This window comes from Prunus persica, chromosome G8 (genome assembly GCF_000346465.2).
Source record: "Prunus persica cultivar Lovell chromosome G8, Prunus_persica_NCBIv2, whole genome shotgun sequence".
NCBI lineage: Eukaryota > Viridiplantae > Streptophyta > Magnoliopsida > Rosales > Rosaceae > Prunus > Prunus persica.
Genome location: NC_034016.1, coordinates 12,149,961 through 12,172,862, shown reverse-complemented (window position 1 = coordinate 12,172,862; position 22,902 = coordinate 12,149,961). Strand labels below are relative to the sequence as shown.

Below are 22,902 nucleotides of genomic sequence, written 5' to 3'. Positions count from 1 at the left end.
AGGCAGGGAAACTTGCTAACATTGCAAATCAGGTAACTGAACTTGCCATTATGTTCCATGCATGTCATGCTGCAACAATTGGAAAGAATGTGAATATGTGGTATGTTGATAGTGCATGTAGCAATCACATGACTTCCCATGAGTCATTACTTGTAAATGTTGATAAAAGTGTGAAGAGTAAAGTCAAAATGGGGACTGGTGATCTAGTGCAGTCAATAGGCAAAGGGACTTTGGCTATAGAAATGAAGGGTGTGACTAGATATATCAAAGAAGTCATGATTGTACCAGGTTTAGATGAAAATTTGCTAAGTGTAGGTCAAATGATAGAACATGGGCATTGGCTTGTATTTGGTGATAATGCAGTTGATATCTATGGAGATAGGCAGCTGGAAGATTGCATTGCAAAAGTGCCAATGAGGGGAAACAGATGTTTTCCTTTAAATCTTGACTATGTCAATCCTCCCATGGCAAACAGAGCAACAGTTGGAGAAACATCCTGGCTGTGGCACAGAAGATTTGGGCACCTAAACTATATTAGTTTGAAGTTGTTACAAGAGAGAGATATGGTTCAGGGACTGCCTAATTTACAAGAACATGAGAAGGTCTGCTCAGGTTGTGCTGTAAGCAAGAATCACAGAAGCTCTTTTGATAAGGAATGAGCTTGGAGAGCCACTCAACCACTAGAACTGATTCACTCAGACATATGTGGTCCAATGCAGACCATCACTCTTGGAGGGAACATATATTTCCTCACCTTCATTGATGACCACACCAGAATGTGTTGGGTGTTCTTCTTGCAGCATAAGTCTCAAGCATTCAACATATTCAAAAGGTTCAAAAGCATGGTTGAGCTACAAAGTGGTTATCAAATTAAGAAGCTAAGAAGTGATAGAGGTGGAGAATACACATCTTTGGATTTCTCAAAGTTCTGTGAAGAGATGGGATTAGAAAGGCAACTGACAGTAGGCTACTCTCCACAACAGAATGGAGTTGCAGAGAGAAAGAATCGTACTGTGATGGAAATGGCAAGAGCCATGATGCATGAGAAGAAAATCCCTTTGAAGTTTTGGGCAGAAGCTGTCAATACAGCTGTATATCTACAAAACAGAAGTCCTACAAGTGCACTGGACAATTCCACTCCATTTGAGAAGTTTAGTGGAAGAAAACCAAGTGTCAAGCATTTGAGAATATTTGGTTCTCTATGCTATATTCACATCCCCACACAGAAAAGGCACAAGCTGGAAGACACAGGTGAGAAGGGAGTATTTGTAGGATATGGTGTATGTGAAAAGGGGTATAGAGTACTCAACTTGAGAACTCAAAAGATTGAGCTGTCTAGGAGTGTTATTTTTGATGAAGAATGTGGAATTGGGAAACAAATGAGACATTGCAAATTCCTATGTCTTGGGGTGATGGAGCAAGTTCAACAGTATCAGATTTGGATTCAGAACCAAATCTGTTACAGCAACAGATTGTGCTGTCTCCTATGGAAACACAAACAAGTAGAGATTTGCATGCTACTCAAGACTCTGCTCCATTTGAAACTTATGATAACACCCCAAAGAAATGGAAGAGTTTGAGTGAAGTGTATGCTCAATGCAAGATGAGCATCATTGAACCTGAAAATTTTGAAGAAGCAGTCAAAGATGAAGCTTGGGGGAAGGCTATGACTGAGGTGGAGCAATGTAGGGTCACCATCAAAGAATCCAAGCCTCATCAGGACTATGTAGTTGTATGTCAAGGATTGATCTACTACAGATACATCCACTTTTTCGGAGTTAACCGGTATTCCCCTGTGTACTGACCTAGAAATTTGCCACAATTCAGGTTTATACCTACATGATCACATTGTAACACATAATGTAAGATCAATTATAAAACCATGGTTGAGGTAATTTTTATTTCTCACAAAATTCTCACAACAGTTTGGCTACAATTCCAATACCTACTTTCAAGGCAAGGGCTGCTGCATCCTCTGGTGTTGCAGTGTAATGGATAGCATTGTAATAAATTTCAATCGAATCACAATCTGAAATGATGTATTTGCTCATACAAGCAACAACAAAAAAAAGGACAATCTCAAGGATCATAGCCACATTTAGATATTTGTTGTCACTGAAAGGTCATTATGGTTTCTTTTTGTGCACAATGTTTAGGGGCAAAAAACCAGTTATTGGTGATGAAATTGAAACTCTAGGGTCACATTTGCATAAGTTAAGATTGCCTTACACCTCTAAAGCTTAAGAGACAAGCAACTTACCCATCAAGACCCCATTGACCTCTCTGATTACCCCATGGAGGAGGTTCGGATCAGCGTATGAACACATGACACGGCTAACATGGCCCTCCTCTACACAACTTTTGAATGGTGGCTGATGTATCCTCCAGGTCCTTCTTTGTCACCTGCCATTGACTCCAGCAGCAAGCATATGGTCATTTGCACCCTAAATTTCTTGTGTCTTAAGAAGTATGATCAATGCTTTTTCATCTGCATTGACCACTCCTTGCATCTTAAAAGCGATAGATCCCCTTGTGAATATAAATATCATTTACGCTTCTTGAAATTCAATAGTCAGGACCTTGAGGCACAGAAGAACAAGAATCCCTTATATACTAGAGTCCCTCCAAACGTTTCCCAATATTGAACCAAGATGTCACTGTATGACCAAATTAATCTATCTGTTAGTATGAAAATTATTTTGTCATTTCCTAGACTCTAGCATAGGTTGAAAATTAGTGTGTGAAGAATTGTTACTGGACGTTTTGGCACAACTCATTCAACCCCATACATCCGAGGCTTGACTTGACCGATATGAGAAACTTAATTTCAGGTAAATCATGACATAATCATGCATTCATTATAGGATTCCTAGTTTGAGTTTTTTTGTTTTAATAGATATTGTTTTTCTATTAAAAATTGTTTGGTTGACGTTTTTCAATAAGAATCCATATTGAACTAGTATTCATGTTGGAAAACCAATTGTGGTCTTCATAAGAGTCCAAATTAAGCTAAAAGTTTATAGTCATAATTGAAGTGGGTTTGGTACTCGTGTGATCCCATCTGACTAGGTATAGGAAGCTTTGAATAAAAGCAGCTTGCATCTCTTTGGTTTTTGGTTTTTTTCGATATTGGGTTGAGCACATAGTATTCTTAAGCAAAAGCTGTTGTGCACATATTTGAGATAAATCATCAAGTGTTCCATGTGTTACTTGGTGATTTATCAAACACTTTAATCATTCATATTGCATTCATATACATGTCGGTGACTCATACGGTTGAGTGCACCAAGACCGTGGTGGCGGTTTTCCTCCAGCGAGCTTGAAGCAATCGTGGCCAGTATTGCGTTCAACATAAGGAGTGTCGAAGATCATCCCGTGACAAAAGTTGAGTTACGAAGAAGTCGGTAAACATTATCTAGAATGAGTTTAGGATAAGTGTGTGAGTACTTCTTGTAATCATCGTTTTATAGTGGATTTGAGTTGGACTGAGGAGTCCCGTGGATTTTCCCCAGAGGTGGGGTTTTACCACGTAAAATAATTCTCAGCGTGTTCTTTTATTTTAAGCTTTGCACATCTCAGGATTGATAACTAATATCAATCATGCTTCAAAGGTTGATCGTTATTTATTGCAAAAAATTCGAATTAGCTTGTTTAACTTTCTCCAGGCATATATAGATATCATACAGGTATTTTCAATTGGCATCAGAGCAGGTTGCTGGACATACTCAGTAAGATCTAATATACCTTAGGATGGATCGTGCATCGGGCTCAATTGCACATCCACCATATTTTGATGGCAACAACTATGGCGCTTGGAAGGCCAAAATGAAGTCGTTTCTTTGGTCCTTAGATGAACGTGTATGGAGTACAGTGGTTCATGGATTTCCTAAACCCACAAAGAAGATCGGAAAAGGAGATGAAGAAACCACAATTCTCAAAGCTAGAGATGAGTGGACCACTGCAGAAGTCACACACAGCACTAATAATCAAAATGGGTTAAATGCTTTATTTACTGCTGTCTCTTCAGATCAATTTGAATATATATCTGGTTGTGATACTTTTAAGGAAGCTTGGGATATTTTGCAGGTTACTCATGAAGGAACAGATACTGTCAAGGGAGCCAAGCTTCAAATGCATACTTTACAGTTTGAGACACTCATGATGGATGAGAATGAAACTTTTTCTGAATTTTATGCTAAACTGTGTGTAATTGTGAATGCTTGTTCACGTTTAGGTGAAAAAATTCCAGAAGACAGGGTTGTGAAAAAGATTTTGAGATCCTTGCCTCAACGATTTCAACCAAAGATCACGGCTATTGAAGAGATCCGCGACTTGAACACCTTGAAAGTTCAAGAACTCATAGGGTCCATACAAACCTATGAGATGAAACATCTAGCTCCTAAAAAGAGCAAAAATGTTGCTTTCAAGGTTGTGAATGAAGAAGATGATGGGCATTCAAATGAAGATTGCAGTGATGAGGAATTAATGATTCTCACAAGACGATTCATGAACTTTCTCAAGAATCAGGATCCAAGGAGTCGAGATTCAAAAGGTATAAATTCTAAAAATAGGTTTGTTAACTATACTGATGGTGGGTCTAAATTTCGCAGGTCAAATGAACGAAAGAATCCAAGAGAAAAGGTCCAATGTTTCGAATATGAAGGCTATGGACACAGATCTTCGGAATGTGCCAACACCTTAAAGAAACAAAAGGATGGCAAGAATAAGGCAATGCATACTACTTGGAGTGATAGTGAATCGGAATGCGAGAATGATGAAAAGACGGTTGCACTCATAACCACAGTTAGCTTGGATGAATCACATGAGGATGATAATTGTAAAGAAGTTGCTGTGCTGAAGCTGAAAAATTGCAGGATTGCAAACGAGTTTCAATCCCCTGATGCAGATTCCGAAAAGGTAAGTGCAGGTATGAACGAAAAATTGATGTTTTTGCAAAAAAATTGACTGATCAGAATAAATTAATTGCTTCTCTAACTTCTGACAACAAAGCCCTTGAACTTGAACTTAAAAATTCAAAGGAAAGGATTGTTTCTTTAACCATTGGTGCAGAAAAAATTGACAAGATGATTAGCATGGGACGAAGAGATGGTGACAAACGAGGCTTGGGATTTCAACCAAGTAATAAGTCTTCCGCTGTGTCTAAAACAAAGTTTGTCAAATCTACTTCACCTATTGAACCTTCTGCCGCTCATGAAGTCAAAAAATTTATTCCAATTTGTCACTTTTGCGGAACTCGTGGGCACATAAGATCAAGATGCAATAAGCTTCGAAATGAATTTGTTCATTCAAATTCTCATGGCATGGGTGGAAAAGTAAGCATCCAACATAAGATTTCAAATCTTATGAAAGAGGTAAACCGCTTATCCAAACTATCTTCTTTTCATTGTTTGCCGTCAACTAAGACAGAGTTAGTTTGGAGGAAAAAGGAAAATCATAATTGTAAGTTGGCTTCTACTAATGTTGTGCATAAACCCGTTGCTTTTGAAAATTTGGATCTTAAATGTCTTGTTGCAAAACCCTTGGATAATCTTCGATTTGACACTCTTAGAAAATCTTTAGGTATTTGTTCTTTTGAATAACTGTTTGCAAGCTTGCCAAAAGACTCCAGCTATTCTCTTATCTGTTTTTGAAATTTGTTTAAATTCTAAGTATTTTGTTCAGCACATGCAGGGATTGATAAGCTATATCAATCCTACTGACCTCTGGAAGTTTTTGCTGATCTTAGACTGGATTTTTGGCGTTGGATCACATTGGACAGATTAAGATTGGGTTTATGTGAATGGTTCACGACTGTCTTTGTTTTTTATAAAGTCAATTAAATGCTCTTTATGTTATATCTCATGTCTCTCATTTAGCACATACACTCTAATCTTGTTTAATAATTTTGAATGAATCCTCATCTTGCCCTTGTCTTGATACTAGATTTGCATTATACTTTTTGCTACTGAGCTCACATTTTTGTAACATCTCTTTAATTAAAAGAAAAGTAAAATAAGTGTTTGATCCTTGCCAAGTAACCGGGCCTCTTGTCTAACCAACGTCGAGGCTCGCGTCAAAAAGCTTTGATCTTATACACTTTGTTCTTCTTTGTAGCCTACATGACTCGGGTTAGTACATCCTAGGGGTGCTTTAACACCCATTGTCTTAAAGTCAACTGACTTGAGCACATTGATTTAACACCCGTTACATGAGTCTTGTAGAAAGCTTAATAAAGTTAGCATTAAAATAAAATAAAAAAATAAAAAAAATAAAAAGGGAAAAAATGAAAGTGGTGACCTCTGTATGCATTTTGTATGTGTTTATTCTATGTTCTTGGCTTGCTCTTGATTGGATTTTTTTCTTTGTTATTAAGTAAGTTTGGTCACATAACACGAGATTGAGATTTAATATTTGCTCTTTTGATGGACTTTATCTCTTACAAATACTTTTGATTCCCATTTTATAATCCTAGTATTTGATTAAACCTTTGTGATTTGATGTGCCTTCGATCTTGAAAGGCTTTGCTTCCAAATGCTTCTAGATAGATTTTGGTATTGGCTTTGCTTGTCTATCCTTATGCATAGTGTTGGCATGTACTCAAGATTTTTTTTGGCATGAATGAAGGAGGAGTCTTGGGTTCTTATTAAGCATAGTAATTGATGTTTTGATTGATGTCTTTGTGGTTTCGTCTCTTTTCTAAGTGTGGCTTATCTATGTATATATATTTTTCAGTTTTTTTTATTCAGTGGCTTTATCTTTTACATTACCAAAAAAAAAAAAAAAAAAAAACGAATTTGTTTTTGTTTTCAAACATAGTGTAGGTTTTTGCTTCTTGTTTAATTGTGCAGTTAGGCTTTCCTTCCTGTTACTAAGACGAATACATGATAAATTGAACCTGAGGATTGCAGCTTCATTATCAATCCTGCCAATTGCAGACTTGTGGCACAACTGAATTTTTCCTCTTATTTTTGCCTTTATATATGCTCCCTTGTACTCTTTCCTTACTCTTTGGATTTCCTGACAAAAAGGGGGAGAGATGATTGTGAAATTATAATAAAAAGGGGGAGAGATTGTGTTGTAGAATTAAGGGGGAGTGGTGTTGTAATTTTGCCTTGAATTACATTTCTTCTCCCACATGCTTCACTGGTTTTGTTGTTTCATAATGTGCAGGGATTCAGAGCCTTGAGTTTAGAGTAGGATTTCATTTGTTGAATCCCATGCAATTTCTTTTGAGTTGTGATAGGTGTTTTGTCTAGGAAATGCCAAAGGGGGAGATTGTTAGTATGAAAATTATTTTGTCATTTCCTAGACTCTAGCATAGGTTGAAAATTAGTGTGTGAAGAATTGTTACTGGACGTTTTGGCACAACTCATTCAACCCCATACATCCGAGGCTTGACTTGACCGATATGAGAAACTTAATTTCAGGTAAATCATGACATAATCATGCATTCATTATAGGATTCCTAGTTTGAGTTTTTTTGTTTTAATAGATATTGTTTTTCTATTAAAAATTGTTTGGTTGGCGTTTTTCAATAAGAATCCATATTGAACTAGTATTCATGTTGGAAAACCAATTGTGGTCTTCATAAGAGTCCAAATTAAGCTAAAAGTTTATAGTCATAATTGAAGTGGGTTTGGTACTCGTGTGATCCCATCTGACTAGGTATAGAAAGCTTTGAATAAAAGCAGCTTGCATCTCTTTGGTTTTTGTTTTTTTCGATATTGGGTTGAGCACATAGTATTCTTAAGCAAAAGCTGTTGTGCACATATTTGAGATAAATCATCAAGTGTTCTATGTTTACTTGGTGATTTATCAAACACTTTAATCATTCATATTGCATTCATATGCATGTCGGTAACTCATACGGTTGAGTGCACCAAGACCGTGGTGGCGGTTTTCCTCCGGCGAGCTTGAAGCAATCGTGGCCAGTATTGCGTTCAACATAAGGAGTGTCGAAGATCATCCCGTGACAGAAGTTGAGTTACGAAGAAGTCGGTAAACATTATTTAGAATGAGTTTAGGATAAGTGTGTGAGTACTTCTTGTAATCATCGTTCTATAGTGGATTTGAGTTGGACTGAGGAGTCCCGTGGATTTTCCCCAGAGGTGGGGTTTTACCACGTAAAATAATTCTCAGCGTGTTCTTTTATTTTAAGCTTTGCACATCTCAGGATTGATAACTAATATCAATCCTGCTTCAAAGGTTGATCGTTATTTATTGCAAAAAATTTGAATTAGCTTGTTTAACTTTCTTCAGGCATATATAGATATCCTACAGGTATTTTCACTATCAAAAAAGAAGAGACTAGCTAGCTGGATCTAAATACCTGTGTGCATCAAAGTGACACCGATCAACGGCTTTCTAGTTATCCAAATCATAAGCAGTGTAATGCTTGCAACAACTGGAGACCTTTAGCCTATTACCACCAGCCCTTTTGCCTTCACTCACTTCTTGCAGACCCCTGACATAAATCACTCCATAAGTTGACACCACCAACGGGTCCTCCCCGGGTGTTTCTTGTCCAAGGCTCCATCTAGGGTCATGGAACACATTAAACATTTGGGCTCCAATATGTCAACCTGGCTCAACCAACATTAATTGTCATGGCTCTAGCCTCGGTTGACACAACCTGCCCATCTTTGACCACATTGTTGTATAAAAACTAGCAGCAGATAGAAGAATCGCTGCTGGGAAAACTAGTGGCAATAGGCACAGTGCCATAAAATTTTTGAACTTGGCCCATATTATGAAAAATGCACGTTATTTGGCTAACCCTTCCATCACATTAATTAGATATGAACAACTGATTGTTGCATCGTTTTCAACGAGATTTCTACAAGTTTTAAATAGGGACAGATTCAGAATTTCAAAATGAGGTGGGCTAAATTTACCTTACATACAAACTTACTAAAAGGATAGATTACTCAACGGTACGAGTGAATTTCATTGATAACAAAAAATACACAAGGGGACATAATAAGCCCCTCAAAATGCATCTAGTACAACATTAAATAAAAATAATATTAAACTAACAGAAAAAAGCCGTTAGTTTTTTTAATACAAGTGATAGTCTAATAGGGGAGAAGGTTTCTCACACATATACTAATAAATAATATATTCATAATGATGTTGAGAGATTAATATATAATAAAAAAATTAAAAGCAATTAATAAATAATTTTGTGAGTAAAATTTTAAGCAAAATTAAAGAGTGGTAAATGATTTTGGTGGTGTGAAAATTTTGAAGAAATAGGTGGGTTTTATAGGGAAAATTGAATAGTACAAAAACTTTAGAAAAAGAAAGAAAATTGAAGTTGGTATTAATTTTCAAAAAAATTGCCATTTGTATTAATTGCACTAATAGTATAGATGAGTAGAATAGATATAGCAGCTACACTGAGGAGAGTGAAGCAGCTCCTGAATAGGGGTGTGTGGAGTGCGCTTGGGTGGGCTGAGGTATTAACGTTCAGCTATAAAAAAATCAAATTACCTGAACTATAGCCTAGGTTAGCATGTGCATAGGTCCGTCCCTAGTTTTAAAATGTCAGTTTGGTTTTTCAAATTTTTGCTTATTAATTGTCAGTTTGGTTTTTCAAATTTTTCCTTATTTTCCATCTGCCTCCATTTTCATTTTGTCCATCACGCACACCTCATTTTACTTGATCAACGAAACAAGAAAAAGTACAAATAAAATAGTAAAAGTATTGAAAAATATTAATGAAAAGTTCGGTCATTTTATAATATTTTAATATAATTTATTTATTTATTTTTAATATATATAATTATTTTTATTCAATAATATGTGAAAAATACGTGTATTAAATATGAAGAATATATATGCATGTGTGTATAATACATGTATTGTATGTTTGATTTTTTTTTTAACGTGTATTTTACCAAATCTCTAAGATGTGTACGAAAAATAAAAATATTTTGGAAATATATATACGTACGTGTGTAATATGGGTTAGGAATTAGGAAAAAACGAAGAGGAGTTGATAAAGGGAAAATCTGGAAAAACAAAAAACAAAAAGAAGACGTAGAAGATTGAAAGAAAAATACCTTAAAAAATACATGTATTTAAATATTTTTAATAATTTAAGTGTTTGGCAGAAGGGCTGCTGTGGTGAATGGAAGCATACGAAGCTCTTTAATGAATTTTTTTTTTGGGAGACTTTGGAAAAGCCCAAAGGAGAGAGAAAATTTTTAAAAGAAGCCAAAATAGACAAAATTGCCCTTTTTTTTTTTTTGATTTCCTAAGGAATCCTTTACATTTGCATGTCTTTGGTTTGAAAGTTGAGAGGTTTTTCTGTCTTTTTTGAAAAAGCTTTGGCTTTTTCCAAAAGTGAAAGTTTTTTTATGGGTAAAACCTAAATTTACTTTTTTTTTTTGAGAGAAAAGCGATAGGATTTTATTGATAGGAAAATGTAACTAGTACAAAAATCGGGCAATGTTGTCGGAGACTATGCAAGTTTCTCTATACATACGGGCTCGGTAAAAACCCGAGCAATACGTGTATTAATGAATATTTAAATATGCTTATATTGGTCTCTCTTTTTTTCTTTTCTTTTTTTTATAGAAAATAACGTGATTTAGCCTCAATTATCACACATAGACAGATCTCTCATTTTCTCACACATAGTTAAGGCGTTTGGTATTGGATTTGAAACAACTTTTTAAACTCAAAATCAAAATTTAAGTTTTTTTTTAAAAAAAAAAACACATGTTTAGTAGATGTATTTTTAAAAATCCAACTTTTAAAAACACAAAAAAGCTGTTTTTTCAGGGTTTTTTTTTTCTCACAACCCCACCGTGCCCTCTCTCTCTCTCCCCTCCCCCTCTCTCTCTCTCTCCCCTACATCGGCACTAGTGTGTGGCGGCGCTGCACCTACATCGGCACCGACGACGGCGCCACTTGCACCTCCACCATTGCCGACGAGTTCGACCCTGTCCCTTGCATCTGACACTTGATCGTCACCGTCTACGAGCCCGATCTCCACAGCCCCTCCTTCACCCCACGTCGGATTCCGGCCCAACCCTGACTGGGTCGTCAAGCTTGTCACCTACGAGCAAAGCCTTGGCCACGCACCGCCCTACCTGATCTACGTCAACCACACGACCACAAAGTCTTTGCAATTCACAGCCTCAATTTGGTCAAAGAGAGCAACTACAAGCTCCTAGTCGACAAACCACACCACACCACCCCAAGGAGTTCTCTTTCTCTTCCTTCGACGACGCCGTACGTCCCCATTCACGGATCACCCAACGGCGATCTACACCAACACCAGTGCTGCCGGCGCCGCTGTTTCTTGAAGCTTCACGTGGCGTTTCTATTCTTACTAAAAAAAATATTACGAAATTGAAAAATAAAATAAAATATAAATAAATAAATAAAAGGACAAAAAGAACTTCATTTAGGATTAAAAATTGAAGGGTTTAACTGTCTTTGTTCAGGAGAGTTGACGGTGTCAATAACCAAATGGATGCTACGTTCCTCCACCTCCGCTGCCTCCTCTTTCTCTTCTGCCTTCTCTCCCATCCGAAAGCTGGCGCCGTGGACGAGCGTCAACTTCTTTTGAAGTTCAAGTCTACATTCGAAAATCCAAGCACCAACATCATCCTCAACACATGGAACTCCTCAAATCCTGTGTGTAGTTTCAGCGGAGTTGTCTGCAATGGAAAGAAGTACGTTCGAGAAATCGACCTTACGGATCAAAACTTATCCGGGTTTCTGGTGCTGAACGACATATGCCAGCTCAAGTTTTTGGAAAAGCTGGTGTTGAGAAACAATGCTTTTCATCCACGTCTCTTCCCAAGTGAAGTCTTCAACCTCAAGAATCTCACATTGCTTGACTTGGCGAACTGTAGCCTCCAAGGACCAGTTCCAAAGAGTATTGGAAACCTCTCGGAGCTTACAATCTTGGAGCTATCTTATAACAACATGGTCGGGGAAATTCCATCCGAGGTTGGCAAGCTCACCAAGCTGTGGCAGCTCGAGCTCTACGGCAACCACTTGAACGGAACGCTTCCTTTCGGGCTAAGAAACCTCACAAACCTGGAGAATTTCGACGCCTCAATGAACTTATTCGAAGGGAATTAAATTTGTCGGAGTTCCGATTCTCGAAGAACATAGTTTCTTTGCAGTTGTACGAGAACAATTTATCCGGAGAAGTGCCAGCTGAGTTTGGAGAATTCAAGAAGCTTGTGGACCTCTCTTTGTACAAAAACATGTTGACCGGTCCTCTGCCTCAGAAACTAGGCCCTTGGTCTAAAGTTGACTGCATTGATCTATCTGAGAATTTCTTGACGGGAACTATTCCGCCTGATATGTGCAAGATGGGGACGATGAATAATCTTTTGTTCGTGCAGAACAAGCTCTCTAGCGAAATTACTCAAAATTACGCCAAGTGTACGACGTTGAAAAGGTTCAGAGTCCACAACAACTTGCTCTATGGTGTTGTTCCTCCTGGGATCTGGGGCCTGCCTCATGCAGAAAAATCACTGACATTAGATCGAATCGATTTGAAGGTCCGATTACTTCTCATATCGGAAATGCTAGGACGCTTGCTTTGCTGTTCGTAACTATCTGGTGAATTGCCAGATGAGATTTCCAAAGCAACATCTTTGGTGTCGATTGTTTTGGATAACAATCGCTTTTCGGGTAGAATTCCGAGGAGTCTTGATGATCTGAAGCATCTGGGTGTTCTGTATTTGCAAAGCAACATGTTCTCTGCGTCAATACCAAAGTCTTTAGGAAGGTGTTTTCTCCTGAGCGACGTGAACATGGCCCACAACTTGCTTTCTGGTGAAATCCCGTCATCCTTAGGCTCACTCCCATCCTTGAACTCCCTGAACTTATCACATAATCAGCTTTCCGGTCAAATTCCAGAAAAATTAGCATCCTTAATGCTACGCATTCTTGACCTGACACACAACAGACTCACTGGTGTCATACCAAAAACTTTGTCGATTGCAGCCTACAAGAGTAGCTTTTCTGGTAACCCCGGTCTTTGCAGCATGTACATGAGCTCCTTCCCACGATGTTCTCCTGGTTCGGGCCTGTCCAAGGATGTCCGGATAGTCATTATTTGCCTCTCAGTAGGCTCAGCAATCTTGCTTGTGTTACTCATCTGCACCTTGTTCTTAAAGAAGAGGAAGGATGAAGAGCGCACATTAAAGGAAGAATCTTGGGAGCTAAATTCATTCCATGTGTTGAGCTTCACTCAAGATGAGATTCTTGATTCCATTAGGCAAGAGAATCTAATTGGAAGAGGGGGTTCTGGAAATGTTTATAGAGTTTTACTTGCTGATGGTAAAGAACTCGCTGTAAAACGCATAAGGAACACTGATCCAAGTGGTGGGAAGTCCAAAGAATTTGATGCTGAGGTGGCGACCTTGAGCTCAATTAGGCATAATAATGTGGTGAAGCTGTATTGCAGCATTACTAGTGAGGGCTCAAGCTTTTTGGTCTATGAGTACCTGCCCAATGGCAACTTGTGGGATCGGCTTCATACGTCCGAGGATATGAAGCTTGCTTGGGAGCCAAGGTATGAGATAGCAGTGGGAGCAGCCAGAGGACTGGAGTATCTGCATCATTGCTTGGAGAGGCCGATGATGCACAGAGATGTCAAGTCTAGTAACATTTTACTGGATGAGCTCTTGAAGCCTAGGATTACTGATTTTGGGCTTGCCAAGATTGTTGAGGCCAGTGCAGGCAGGGAATCTACCCATGTTGTTGCTGGAACACATGGCTACATTGCTCCTGGTAATTAATGAAATTGTCTCATTTTATTTTAATTTCTTTACTTTTGAGTTAATTATTTGTATTGTGCTAAAGTAACTGTTAATTATGCAGAATATGGATACACCTACAGAGTGAATGAGAAAAGTGACGTGTATAGCTTTGGAGTGGTGTTAATGGAGCTAGTGACCGGAAAGAAGCCGATGGAGCCAGAGTTTGGTGAGACCAACAACATAGTGAGCTGGGCATGCAGTATGCACAGTAGTAGAGAGAGCATACCAAGTATGGTGGACTCATATCTTCCAGAGGCCTGCAAGGAAGAGGCTATCAAAGTGCTAAGAATTGCCATGCTATGCACAGATAGGCTTCCTGAGCGAAGACCCTCCATGAGAACTGTGGTTCGCATGCTAGAGGAGGCTCATGAATTGGGATTACAGGATTAACTGAAGGTCTTTTAATATTTTAGGAATCTTGTCAAGTGCCTTGGTTTTGAATTCACCAGAGATAGCCAGTCATGACTTGGGTCTAACATTGTACTGTAGAACAGTCTTAAACTTTCCATGATCGTCGGTCTAGCTTTCACCACTTTTTGATTATCAACATATGATCCTCCAACTGTCAAGGTGTTTCTCTTTGTTGACAGTTTTTAAGTGAACTCTACCACTGCTGTTAGCAAGTCACCTTTGTTTGCCCTAAAAAAATTTCACAACAAGAAGATATTAGTGTCATACTTTTCCCTTAACGCGATGACATAATATCTGTAATTAACTCAAATCTGCACTTTGGCCTCCACAAAACTTGTTATATTTGTTAACTACCGGAACTGTAATTTGAACTTATTATTGAAATTATTTTATTGATGTCGTTTTAGTTCAAAATGGAAAGACTTACAGAATTATTGAAGCATCAGAATTGAGAGTCTTCATGTGATGCCTGCACTGCACTTGGAGAAACAGCTAGAAGCAGTTTTGTACTCTGTCTCCATACCCCAAGGGCAATGCTTGAAATCCCTACAGCTGCTGAAAATTTTATTGCAGGGGACTGGTTCAAAGCCACAGACATGGACAGAGCAGCATATTCTTGGCGTATTCGAAACCAGAGCTGAAACCAAGATGGGCGAGTCTTTTTTTGGTTCAGATTATAAATTATTCTCGTGCACGATAAGATAGGCTGACTAGTCTGTCTCTTTAAATTACAATCTGTTCAAAGGTTAAGTGGCAAGTAGAAATATGTGTGTCCTGAGGAAATGAGCAATTTCTGTCACAGGAATGTTCTTTTTTCTGTCATAGATTTCTTATCAAGAGCACCAATTCTTGTAGTATTTCAAACCAAAAATGTCTCAAATCAAGGTTTTCAGAACCTAGAAAGAGCTATTGTTCTACTCTTGGGTTTGATTGTAATCTCATGATCAGACTAGTTCAATTTACCATGCAAACAATTAGATAAATAGAAAATTGTTGAGTCACCTGATTATCTACATATTCGTTTTATATTTATTCAGTGTACTGCATTTTATTTTGCACATTTGAGATGACCAAAAAAACTTCTGATAGGGATGATTCTCTTACAAGGCCCTTAAAGGATGTACCTGCATTTTTTGTGCACATCTTAGATGACGAACCAATTTCGAATATAGATATTTTCTCTTACAAAGATGACCTAAAATATAGATGTTTTGATCATTGAAATACGTTGTGGAGTAGCCTAAGAAAAACGTGCAATTTTCTTACAATTTTCTAAAGAGAAGCACAGCTATCACTCCAGTTAGGTTTTTCTTGCTCTGTCAAGTGGCACATTTATGTGGTTTTCACAATTGTCTTGTAATCCTTATGGGTCTCATTTTATCATGATTTTAGGTTTGCTGGCCATAATCATTTGTTGTCAAGATAAAATCTCTGATGTATACAGAGAGTTGCTTCCTGTACTTTCCGAGGCTCTTAAATCTGGAACCGCGACATTAAAGGTAGTTTAATATGCTTGATATGCACCTAATTTTTATTAATAGTACTACTCCAAGATGTATGAATCTCAGACTAAAAATGTTTTCATGCAGATGTTTAATTGTTTGGCTATTGTGGGTTTTGTTGGTTCAACTAACTCGGAGAGGAGACTGAAAGTGCCATGCAAATTATTTGGAAAGTTCTTTCATCCTGAATCTGTCAATGATGTATGTGCACCTTTATCTTAACTTCAGCTTAACAATTTCTTATTTAACTTCACTTCACCAGTCCCTATTTAGTTTCTCAAGTATTTAGGTTATAAATTGTTACAAATGGTATCAAATTTTAGAATAAAGAGCTAAAGTTGTTTTGTTTAACTGTTAGGTCAACACAAAAGAGCATTTGGCAGAGGTTTTGCTGCAATATATTCTTGGCTGTTTCTTCTTACAAGCATGGAGGGATGGAGACTCAGCCACAACTCTTGGAATGGGTAAAATGTTAACTCAAAATAATCAAACTGATACAGAGCCGTTTACTACTTCTCAAACCGATTAGAGCACAATGATAAGTTAGTTCGTGTAGCAGCTTGTGAAGCACTGGCCTTGATATTTGAAACTGGTAGTCTTGAAGACCAACTCCACAAGAGGCTGGGCTGCCAGAAGGGTGTGAGAGTCTGGACTCACTCCCAACACCAGAATAAGCCAATAATTTCTCCAAGGCATTGGGCTTGCTCCAAGAACCGATCGAACAGCTGCTACTTGCAGACCAACCGTCTTGCCTTGTGGCTGACATGTTTTTCCCTTGGGCAACTGATGCTGCTGCAAAATTTTGCATTCCAAGGCTGGTTTTTCATGGGACTAGCTTCTTTGCTTTGGCTGCATCAGATTGTGTGACGCGATATGTGCCTTTCAAGAGCATGTCATCTGATTGAGGACCCTTTGTCATGCCCAATCTTCCAGGGGAGATCAAGATGACAGCAGCCCAAGTGCCTTATTTTCTGAAGGAGAATATTGATAATGACTTGACACAATTAATGGAACGTGCTCAGGAATCTGAGGTGAAGAGCTACGAGATTGTTGTCAATAGTTTCTATGAGCTCGAACCTGTTTATGCAGATTATTACACAAGGGTCTTGGGGGAGGAAGGCATGGCATATTGGACATGGCATATTGGTCCTCTTTCTCCGTGCAACAGGGACAATGGGGAAAAATCATATCATAAAACAACATACTAGTTCATTTGTTGCATTTGGATTTAGTTCATTTGTTGCATTTGGATTTAGTTCATTTGTTGCATTTGGATATGAATCAGCATGCCTAAACGAACTTATCTAAAATGCAAACTACCAAGCAAAAATTGTTCCATTTTTTCGTTTGATTCCCTTTAGACTATCCCTTGTATAAAAATAAAATTCTAGCCCATTTGATCTCTGATTTTCCTTAATTTTCTAATTACTAACCAAATAAAGCATACAAATTCTGTAACAATCAACAACTTGTTGTAAACTAAAAAGGACTAGTTATATCCATAGGTAGCTGGTTCAAGAAATTGGTGGCATACCAACCAATGGAAAACACTACAATAATTTACAGGCACAACAATCGGCTGCAAAAACATCTATGGAAGAGTGATATATATCAGTGGGTCTATCTTGAGTTGCTTTGAGGTCCCACTTAGTTTGGCAATTAATAAACCAATGTCAAGTGTCAACCAATTCATTTGTTCTTGCTGTCCTCTCCCATCATATTCTTTTGACACTGTCGCCATGAACAAAAGCCACAAATCCCTCACTTGCAAGTGTTGTGATTGCAGTCCTCAGCTGAAACACCAATAAAAGCATAACCATCAGCATGAAAATTCAGAGAGAGAGAGAGAGAGAGAGAGAGAGAGAGAGAGAGAGAGAGAGTGTATAACATCATTGAGGTGGACTTCATTGCCAGAGCTCTGCGTCTTCAGCTCCTCCAGCAACTGGAGGACATATTAAACAAATGAAGATGTTAGTTTTAGGCAGATTTAAATTTATAGTTTGAACATCTTGTAAATAAGCACACCTCTAACAAGCGCATTGAGGGTCCCCCAAGTTGCAACTTTTCCATAATTATGTTGCGAGCTGCTGATACCAGACTTTCCCGTCTCATTCTTTCACTTGCCGAAATTCCAGTAGTGATAAGATCCATGTCGATTGTTCCTAAGTATGAGTCAAAAACGATGTTAAACTGTTTGTCTTCGTGGAAAGTATAATTAAGAAAAAACAGACAAGTTCTGAAATGCCATACCAGTGGAGTGATCGGTTGCTGATTGCTGCATTGCAACTTCCAAAAGCCGGAATGCCTCCACAACATCATGCCTTTCAACCTGGCAGACATCAAGTCATAATTTTATTTATTTTAGTCCTGATGAATCAAATTGTAAATGGTTAAGACACAATGCAATCTTTGCTAACCCATTCTGAGAAACGAATTCGAGCTAGAGCTTCACTAAGTCGTATCAAACTCTCAATCTGCCTAGGTGTTGCTGTTATCACCTGTTAAGTAATCAATTAAACGAACATGATTGATTACAGAATTGAGGAATGTGTTAATAGAACTTTAAGATCAAAAACACCTAAAAATGGCCACATTCAATGTATTTTGCAAATAAAGCAAGCAAAAAAAAAAAGGAAAGAAAGAAAAGAAATCACATTAAAACCGCAAAAGGAATCATCACTTGATGGGAAAAAGATTATATCATGTGACTATGATGTTACAAAGGATGGTAACATTCTTTTATTTATTCTGCTAAACGAGCACACATGACGAGAACCATGTAGGAAAATTTGTACAACTGCTACCTTTTTGCTACTGCCTGGAAAATTTCCTCTCCTCCTCAATTCAACATAACCTCTAGTCAACTCTTCAGCAGCTTCATCAGATAATTGTGGATGAATATGCTTTCGCGCATATCCCACATATGCAGTCAACGTAGCAAGGTCTAAGACATCCTGCTGTATTGTCTGCAAGTGGAGACATGGAATTTTAAAGATGAACAAGAGATATGGTAAAAATTAGTCTTTTCAATAAGTGAAATCACAAATTGATCATACCTCAGGATTCTCAAAGTGTAACGCAACAATATGCTTTGCAAGGCGCCTGTCTGTATGCTCATCAGCCTTGTCAAGGAGTAAGTAGATCAGATCGAACCTGAGAAAAATTTAACGGCCAGAGAGCAGTTAAAAATCGTTAAAGAACTCTAGTTATGTTGTCAACAACTTCGTAATTTTAAGGTGCTATTGGGCTTCGATGACAACATTCAAGAATAAAGAACTTTTACAAACTATGCAAGATGACGAATTTGACATTCTTTACACCAATAAGTCATTAAATAAGACAAACATATGCAGAGCCATAGTTAAATCATCATTAAGGACCTTTTGATATGCTCGTGGCATGGCATAGGTATCTTCTTACCTAGATAATAAGGTAGGAGGGAGGTGTATGTTGTCAATTACTGATAAGCGAGGATTATAGCGTGAACCACTTGGATTTGCACAAGCCAAGACTGAAGTCCTAGCATTAAGGGAAGCAATGATTCCTGCCTTTGCTATCGAGACAGTTTGCTGTTCCATCACCTGGGGGAATATAAGTGTATTTAGAAAGAAACAATCAATGGCTAAATAGTTGCACATAAAGGAATACAAGAATGCATTTTCTGAAAATGTACCAAGTAGTATACATAATACACCTAGCATCTTGACATACTGTGGACATCTCTTATATGCCAAAAATAAATTAATGGTTTCACAAAAACAGAAACAAAAATAGAAATTAAACTGTCAAACTTTAAAACATATAATCTTGGATCTTCAAATTGTCAAACATTAAAGCATATATTCTGGATTTTCACATATCACTCAACAAGATGTAGAAGATAAAATTTCCAAATTTATAAAAAGAGATCATTTTATTAGCATTTGAAAGAAAAAAATGCACATATCTCCCACATATATATAATAAGTGCGAAATAACCAACCTCATGTAACATGCTCCTCGCACTGTCAGACATTTTGTCAAATTCGTCAATGCAACAAATGCCTCTATCACTCAAAACTAACGCTCCACTCTCTAAAACCTGAAGAATCATAACATATTTCCACTCAGCTTCATATATTTGTACGAAATATTCAAAAAATAATTTTTTTTAAACAAAAACATACTGTTTCCCCTGTTTCAGGATCTTTCGCAACATAAGCAGTCAAGCCAACAGCAGAACTCCCTCTTCCACTAGTGTATATTCCACGGGGAGCTAGCTTGTGTATGTACTGGAGCAGCTGGGACTTGCTGGTTCCAGGATCACCAACAAGAAGAATGTTAATATCACCACGGAAGCGAGCACCAGATGGCAACTTCAAAGCATTCCCACCAAAAATCTGCATTTACAGTAATTGACAATGAGAATCGGTTCAGCAAATAATTAAAGACAAACTAATTTGCTCAATTAATCAACAAAATACTCAAGGAATCAAAAAGTTAAATATTTAAAGCACCTGGCAAAGAAGGCCTTTTTTGACATCATCTAACTCCCAGATGTTTGGTGCTAAAGACCTGGTTAATCGATCATATATATCAGGCTGTTTTGCCAGCTCTTTCAATTGTTCCACCTGCAATTCCAGCAACAATATGATCAACACAGACAATACAAGCAAAGCCTGATGCAACCGCAAATGAATAAGATAGTATAAACTGATGTACCTTTTTTTCATCAAAAACAATTTCATCTGAGTGTCCAGCCACAGAATTGTCAACTTCCACCGGATTTTGATCCTCTGCCAGCATTCTTGACTTGTCAGATTTTTTTATATGCAGACAATCAATGTATGTCTGCAATCAATGAAAAGGATTGTTATATCCAGGCCTCTAGAGTGAAAAAGGAGCTTAAAATCTCACAGCCAAAAAGATAGAAACATGCCTTGAACAATGATTTTACAGTTCTCTGAGTTGGTCCAACTCTAACGGTCATAGCCCTGTATATCCCAGTAACCTATTGGAAAGGAACACATTAAAGATAACAAAAAATATCTGTATCTTTCTTAGGGTCACACAAACGGTTACAACATGGGCTTACCTCAATTCTATCACCGGGTTTTCCAGCATCAACCAGCTTGTCATGCATCAACAAGCTCACCGTATGCGGTGTTCCTCCTTCAGGGATCTCATCAGGAGTCTCCTGAAGCCTCACGATCTGTTTATCAGTAAATCTGATTCAAAAGTAGTACCCATTAGATGTATATTCATCGTAAAACTCTATTTTCAAACTGTAAAAGTCATATTGTCAAATCAGTTGTTAACTGAATCAGTTTATTTCACAAGTTTTGTTACTCAGTAACTCTCCTTTCAGTTGTATTTCATAGAATAGATTGTACCATTTCATAAACTGTCTTGATCAGAAGTCTGAACCTATTGAAGTTTAAGACAAAGGGTTTAGATTTGAATGTTTGCCACTTCAGCCACAACCAGGAGTAACATGATCTTTTGAACTTTGCTTCAGTTTAAAAACAATTGCAGGCGCTGCAAGTTTTATTTGTCAATTTTTCAAGATTAGCATTCAAAAGCTCAGAAATACACAGGTGTCCATGATTCGTTAAAAGCAAAATTTTATATGCATCACTGGTTTAAGCAAAATTACAAAAAGAAAGGAGATCTCCCGAGATGGAAAAGGTGAAATTAAAGAGGATAAGCATATTAAACACCTTAAAGAAGGATTGAAAAAACTCTTCTTTCTCTCTATGTGCAAAATACTTCTAGAAACCATCAAACAAAAGACCAAATGATCTAACAGCCAAACCAACACATAATTTCACGCATAAATTCACGCTACGACCTTGAAAATTCCAAATTAATGCCACGAATTACCTGCATCTGTTGTGAACAAGTGTCATAGAATTCCTGGCTTGACATTCTTCCTTCAAGCATCTTGTAGGCTCAGTTATGCGCCCTGACAGCACTCAAAACTCAACATATAAGAGAGGAATCCATCTACATCAACATGAAACAAATAAACATGTGATCCCAAAGAGATTACCTTTCTCTACTGGAAGCGGGTCAGAGTAGTAGCCACACACAAGGCATCTAAATATTGCTTCCCTTATCTCGGGTATTATTGAACTAGACCGAATAATCATTCCCTTCAATGAAACCATCCTCTCAATGTCTAGTAATACATTTACTCAAATCAGTCCACATATCCAAATACACATTACACTGATCAACAAACAAAAAGCCCAAAACCAAAAGAAGGAAAATTGGATTGAAATACAAGAAGATAAAGAAAACTAACCAGATGGGTTGAGATTTCTCATTGAAGTGGATGTTTTGAGATTATAAATCCGAGTTTGAATGTGCTTTTCGAACAAGGGGTTTATGACGGGCAGCATTTCCATCAAAACAATATCGAAAATTGCAAGAACCTCAAGTGGGTATCTGACCATCTTCGCATACAAGTCCGAATCATAATCAAACACATTGCGTGCATCAACATCGAGCGAATCTTCTTCCATTTCAATAACTCTCTTGATGGCCTCAATGTACTTCCCTTCCGTAAGGTACTCACTCTCCGTATTCCACTGCGACTCGTCCCGAAAATTCTTCAGGAACCTAACGATCGCCACCTTAACGTCGTTCACGCTGATGTTCGTGCCCCAAACGAACGTGGGCCTGTCCTCGTCCATGTCGTAGCCGTCGCCGCCTTCCGAAGACGGCGGGACGTCACCGTCAGTGGAGGAGGGGGTTGGAACGGCACCGTTTTGTCCATTGGCGCGGCGGGTGCGCGATGGGGTTGGGGTTGTTTCGGAGCCGGAGAACCGGGACCGGTTGGCCCTTGGAGTTGCGAATTCCGAAGACGGCGTAGTGGATCGGCGCCGCCGCCTCTGCCTGGAAGCGCCGGCAGGGGAGGAGGAGAGTGTGTTGCCGATTGGGCTCGAGAAGGAGTCATCGGGAGATGAAGGTCCTGTGAAAAAATGAAATGAAATTGAGATTTACAAATACATGAAAACAAGCGATTCTCGGAGCGAGAAAGAAAGAGAGAAGGAGACTTACCGTTGTTGAAGTCGGCCGGCGTAGAATCAGAAGCCATGGCTAGAGAGAGAAAGAGAGAGTTGGGGTTTGGAGGGTTTGGGCAACACAGAGTGTTTGCTTTGTCAGTTGGGTTAGGTTTTGGCGCCAAGAGATTATGATTTTCCCGCCAG

General features: G+C 38.2%; 1 protein-coding gene and 2 pseudogenes across 1 annotated transcript; 1 reads left to right on the top strand and 2 right to left on the bottom strand.

Annotated features, from left to right (window-relative positions):
• The window catches only part of LOC109950867, an 11,199-nt pseudogene extending 2,453 nt beyond the window's left edge, over positions 1-8,746 (bottom strand).
• Positions 11,482-14,186, top strand: LOC18766755 (annotated as a pseudogene).
• LOC18766282 (DNA replication licensing factor MCM4) lies at positions 17,105-22,902 on the bottom strand. The gene is made up of 18 exons (XM_007199602.2): positions 22,754-22,902; positions 21,996-22,664; positions 21,741-21,869; positions 21,572-21,653; positions 20,784-20,916; positions 20,628-20,699; positions 20,411-20,539; positions 20,206-20,319; positions 19,876-20,088; positions 19,692-19,790; positions 19,130-19,290; positions 18,766-18,862; positions 18,514-18,675; positions 18,127-18,207; positions 17,960-18,038; positions 17,735-17,871; positions 17,598-17,651; positions 17,105-17,502 (listed from the first exon to the last, which is right to left on the bottom strand). Exons 1-18 carry the CDS (start codon positions 22,788-22,790, stop codon positions 17,425-17,427), a joined length of 2,526 nt encoding a protein of 841 aa, XP_007199664.1. The 5' UTR covers positions 22,791-22,902; the 3' UTR covers positions 17,105-17,424.

Bases quoted from the DNA above. Each gene is read 5' to 3' on its own strand.
- LOC18766282 (XM_007199602.2), bottom strand. From the start codon at position 22,790: ATGGCTTCTGATTCTACGCCGGCCGACTTCAACAACG. The intron at 20,917-21,571 runs GTAATTCGTGGC...CTTTTGAATCAG, and splicing joins CTTGTTCACAACAGATGCAG to ATTTACTGATAAACAGATCG. The intron at 18,208-18,513 runs GTAGCAGTTGTA...ATTACTTAACAG, and splicing joins TTCCAGGCAGTAGCAAAAAG to GTGATAACAGCAACACCTAG.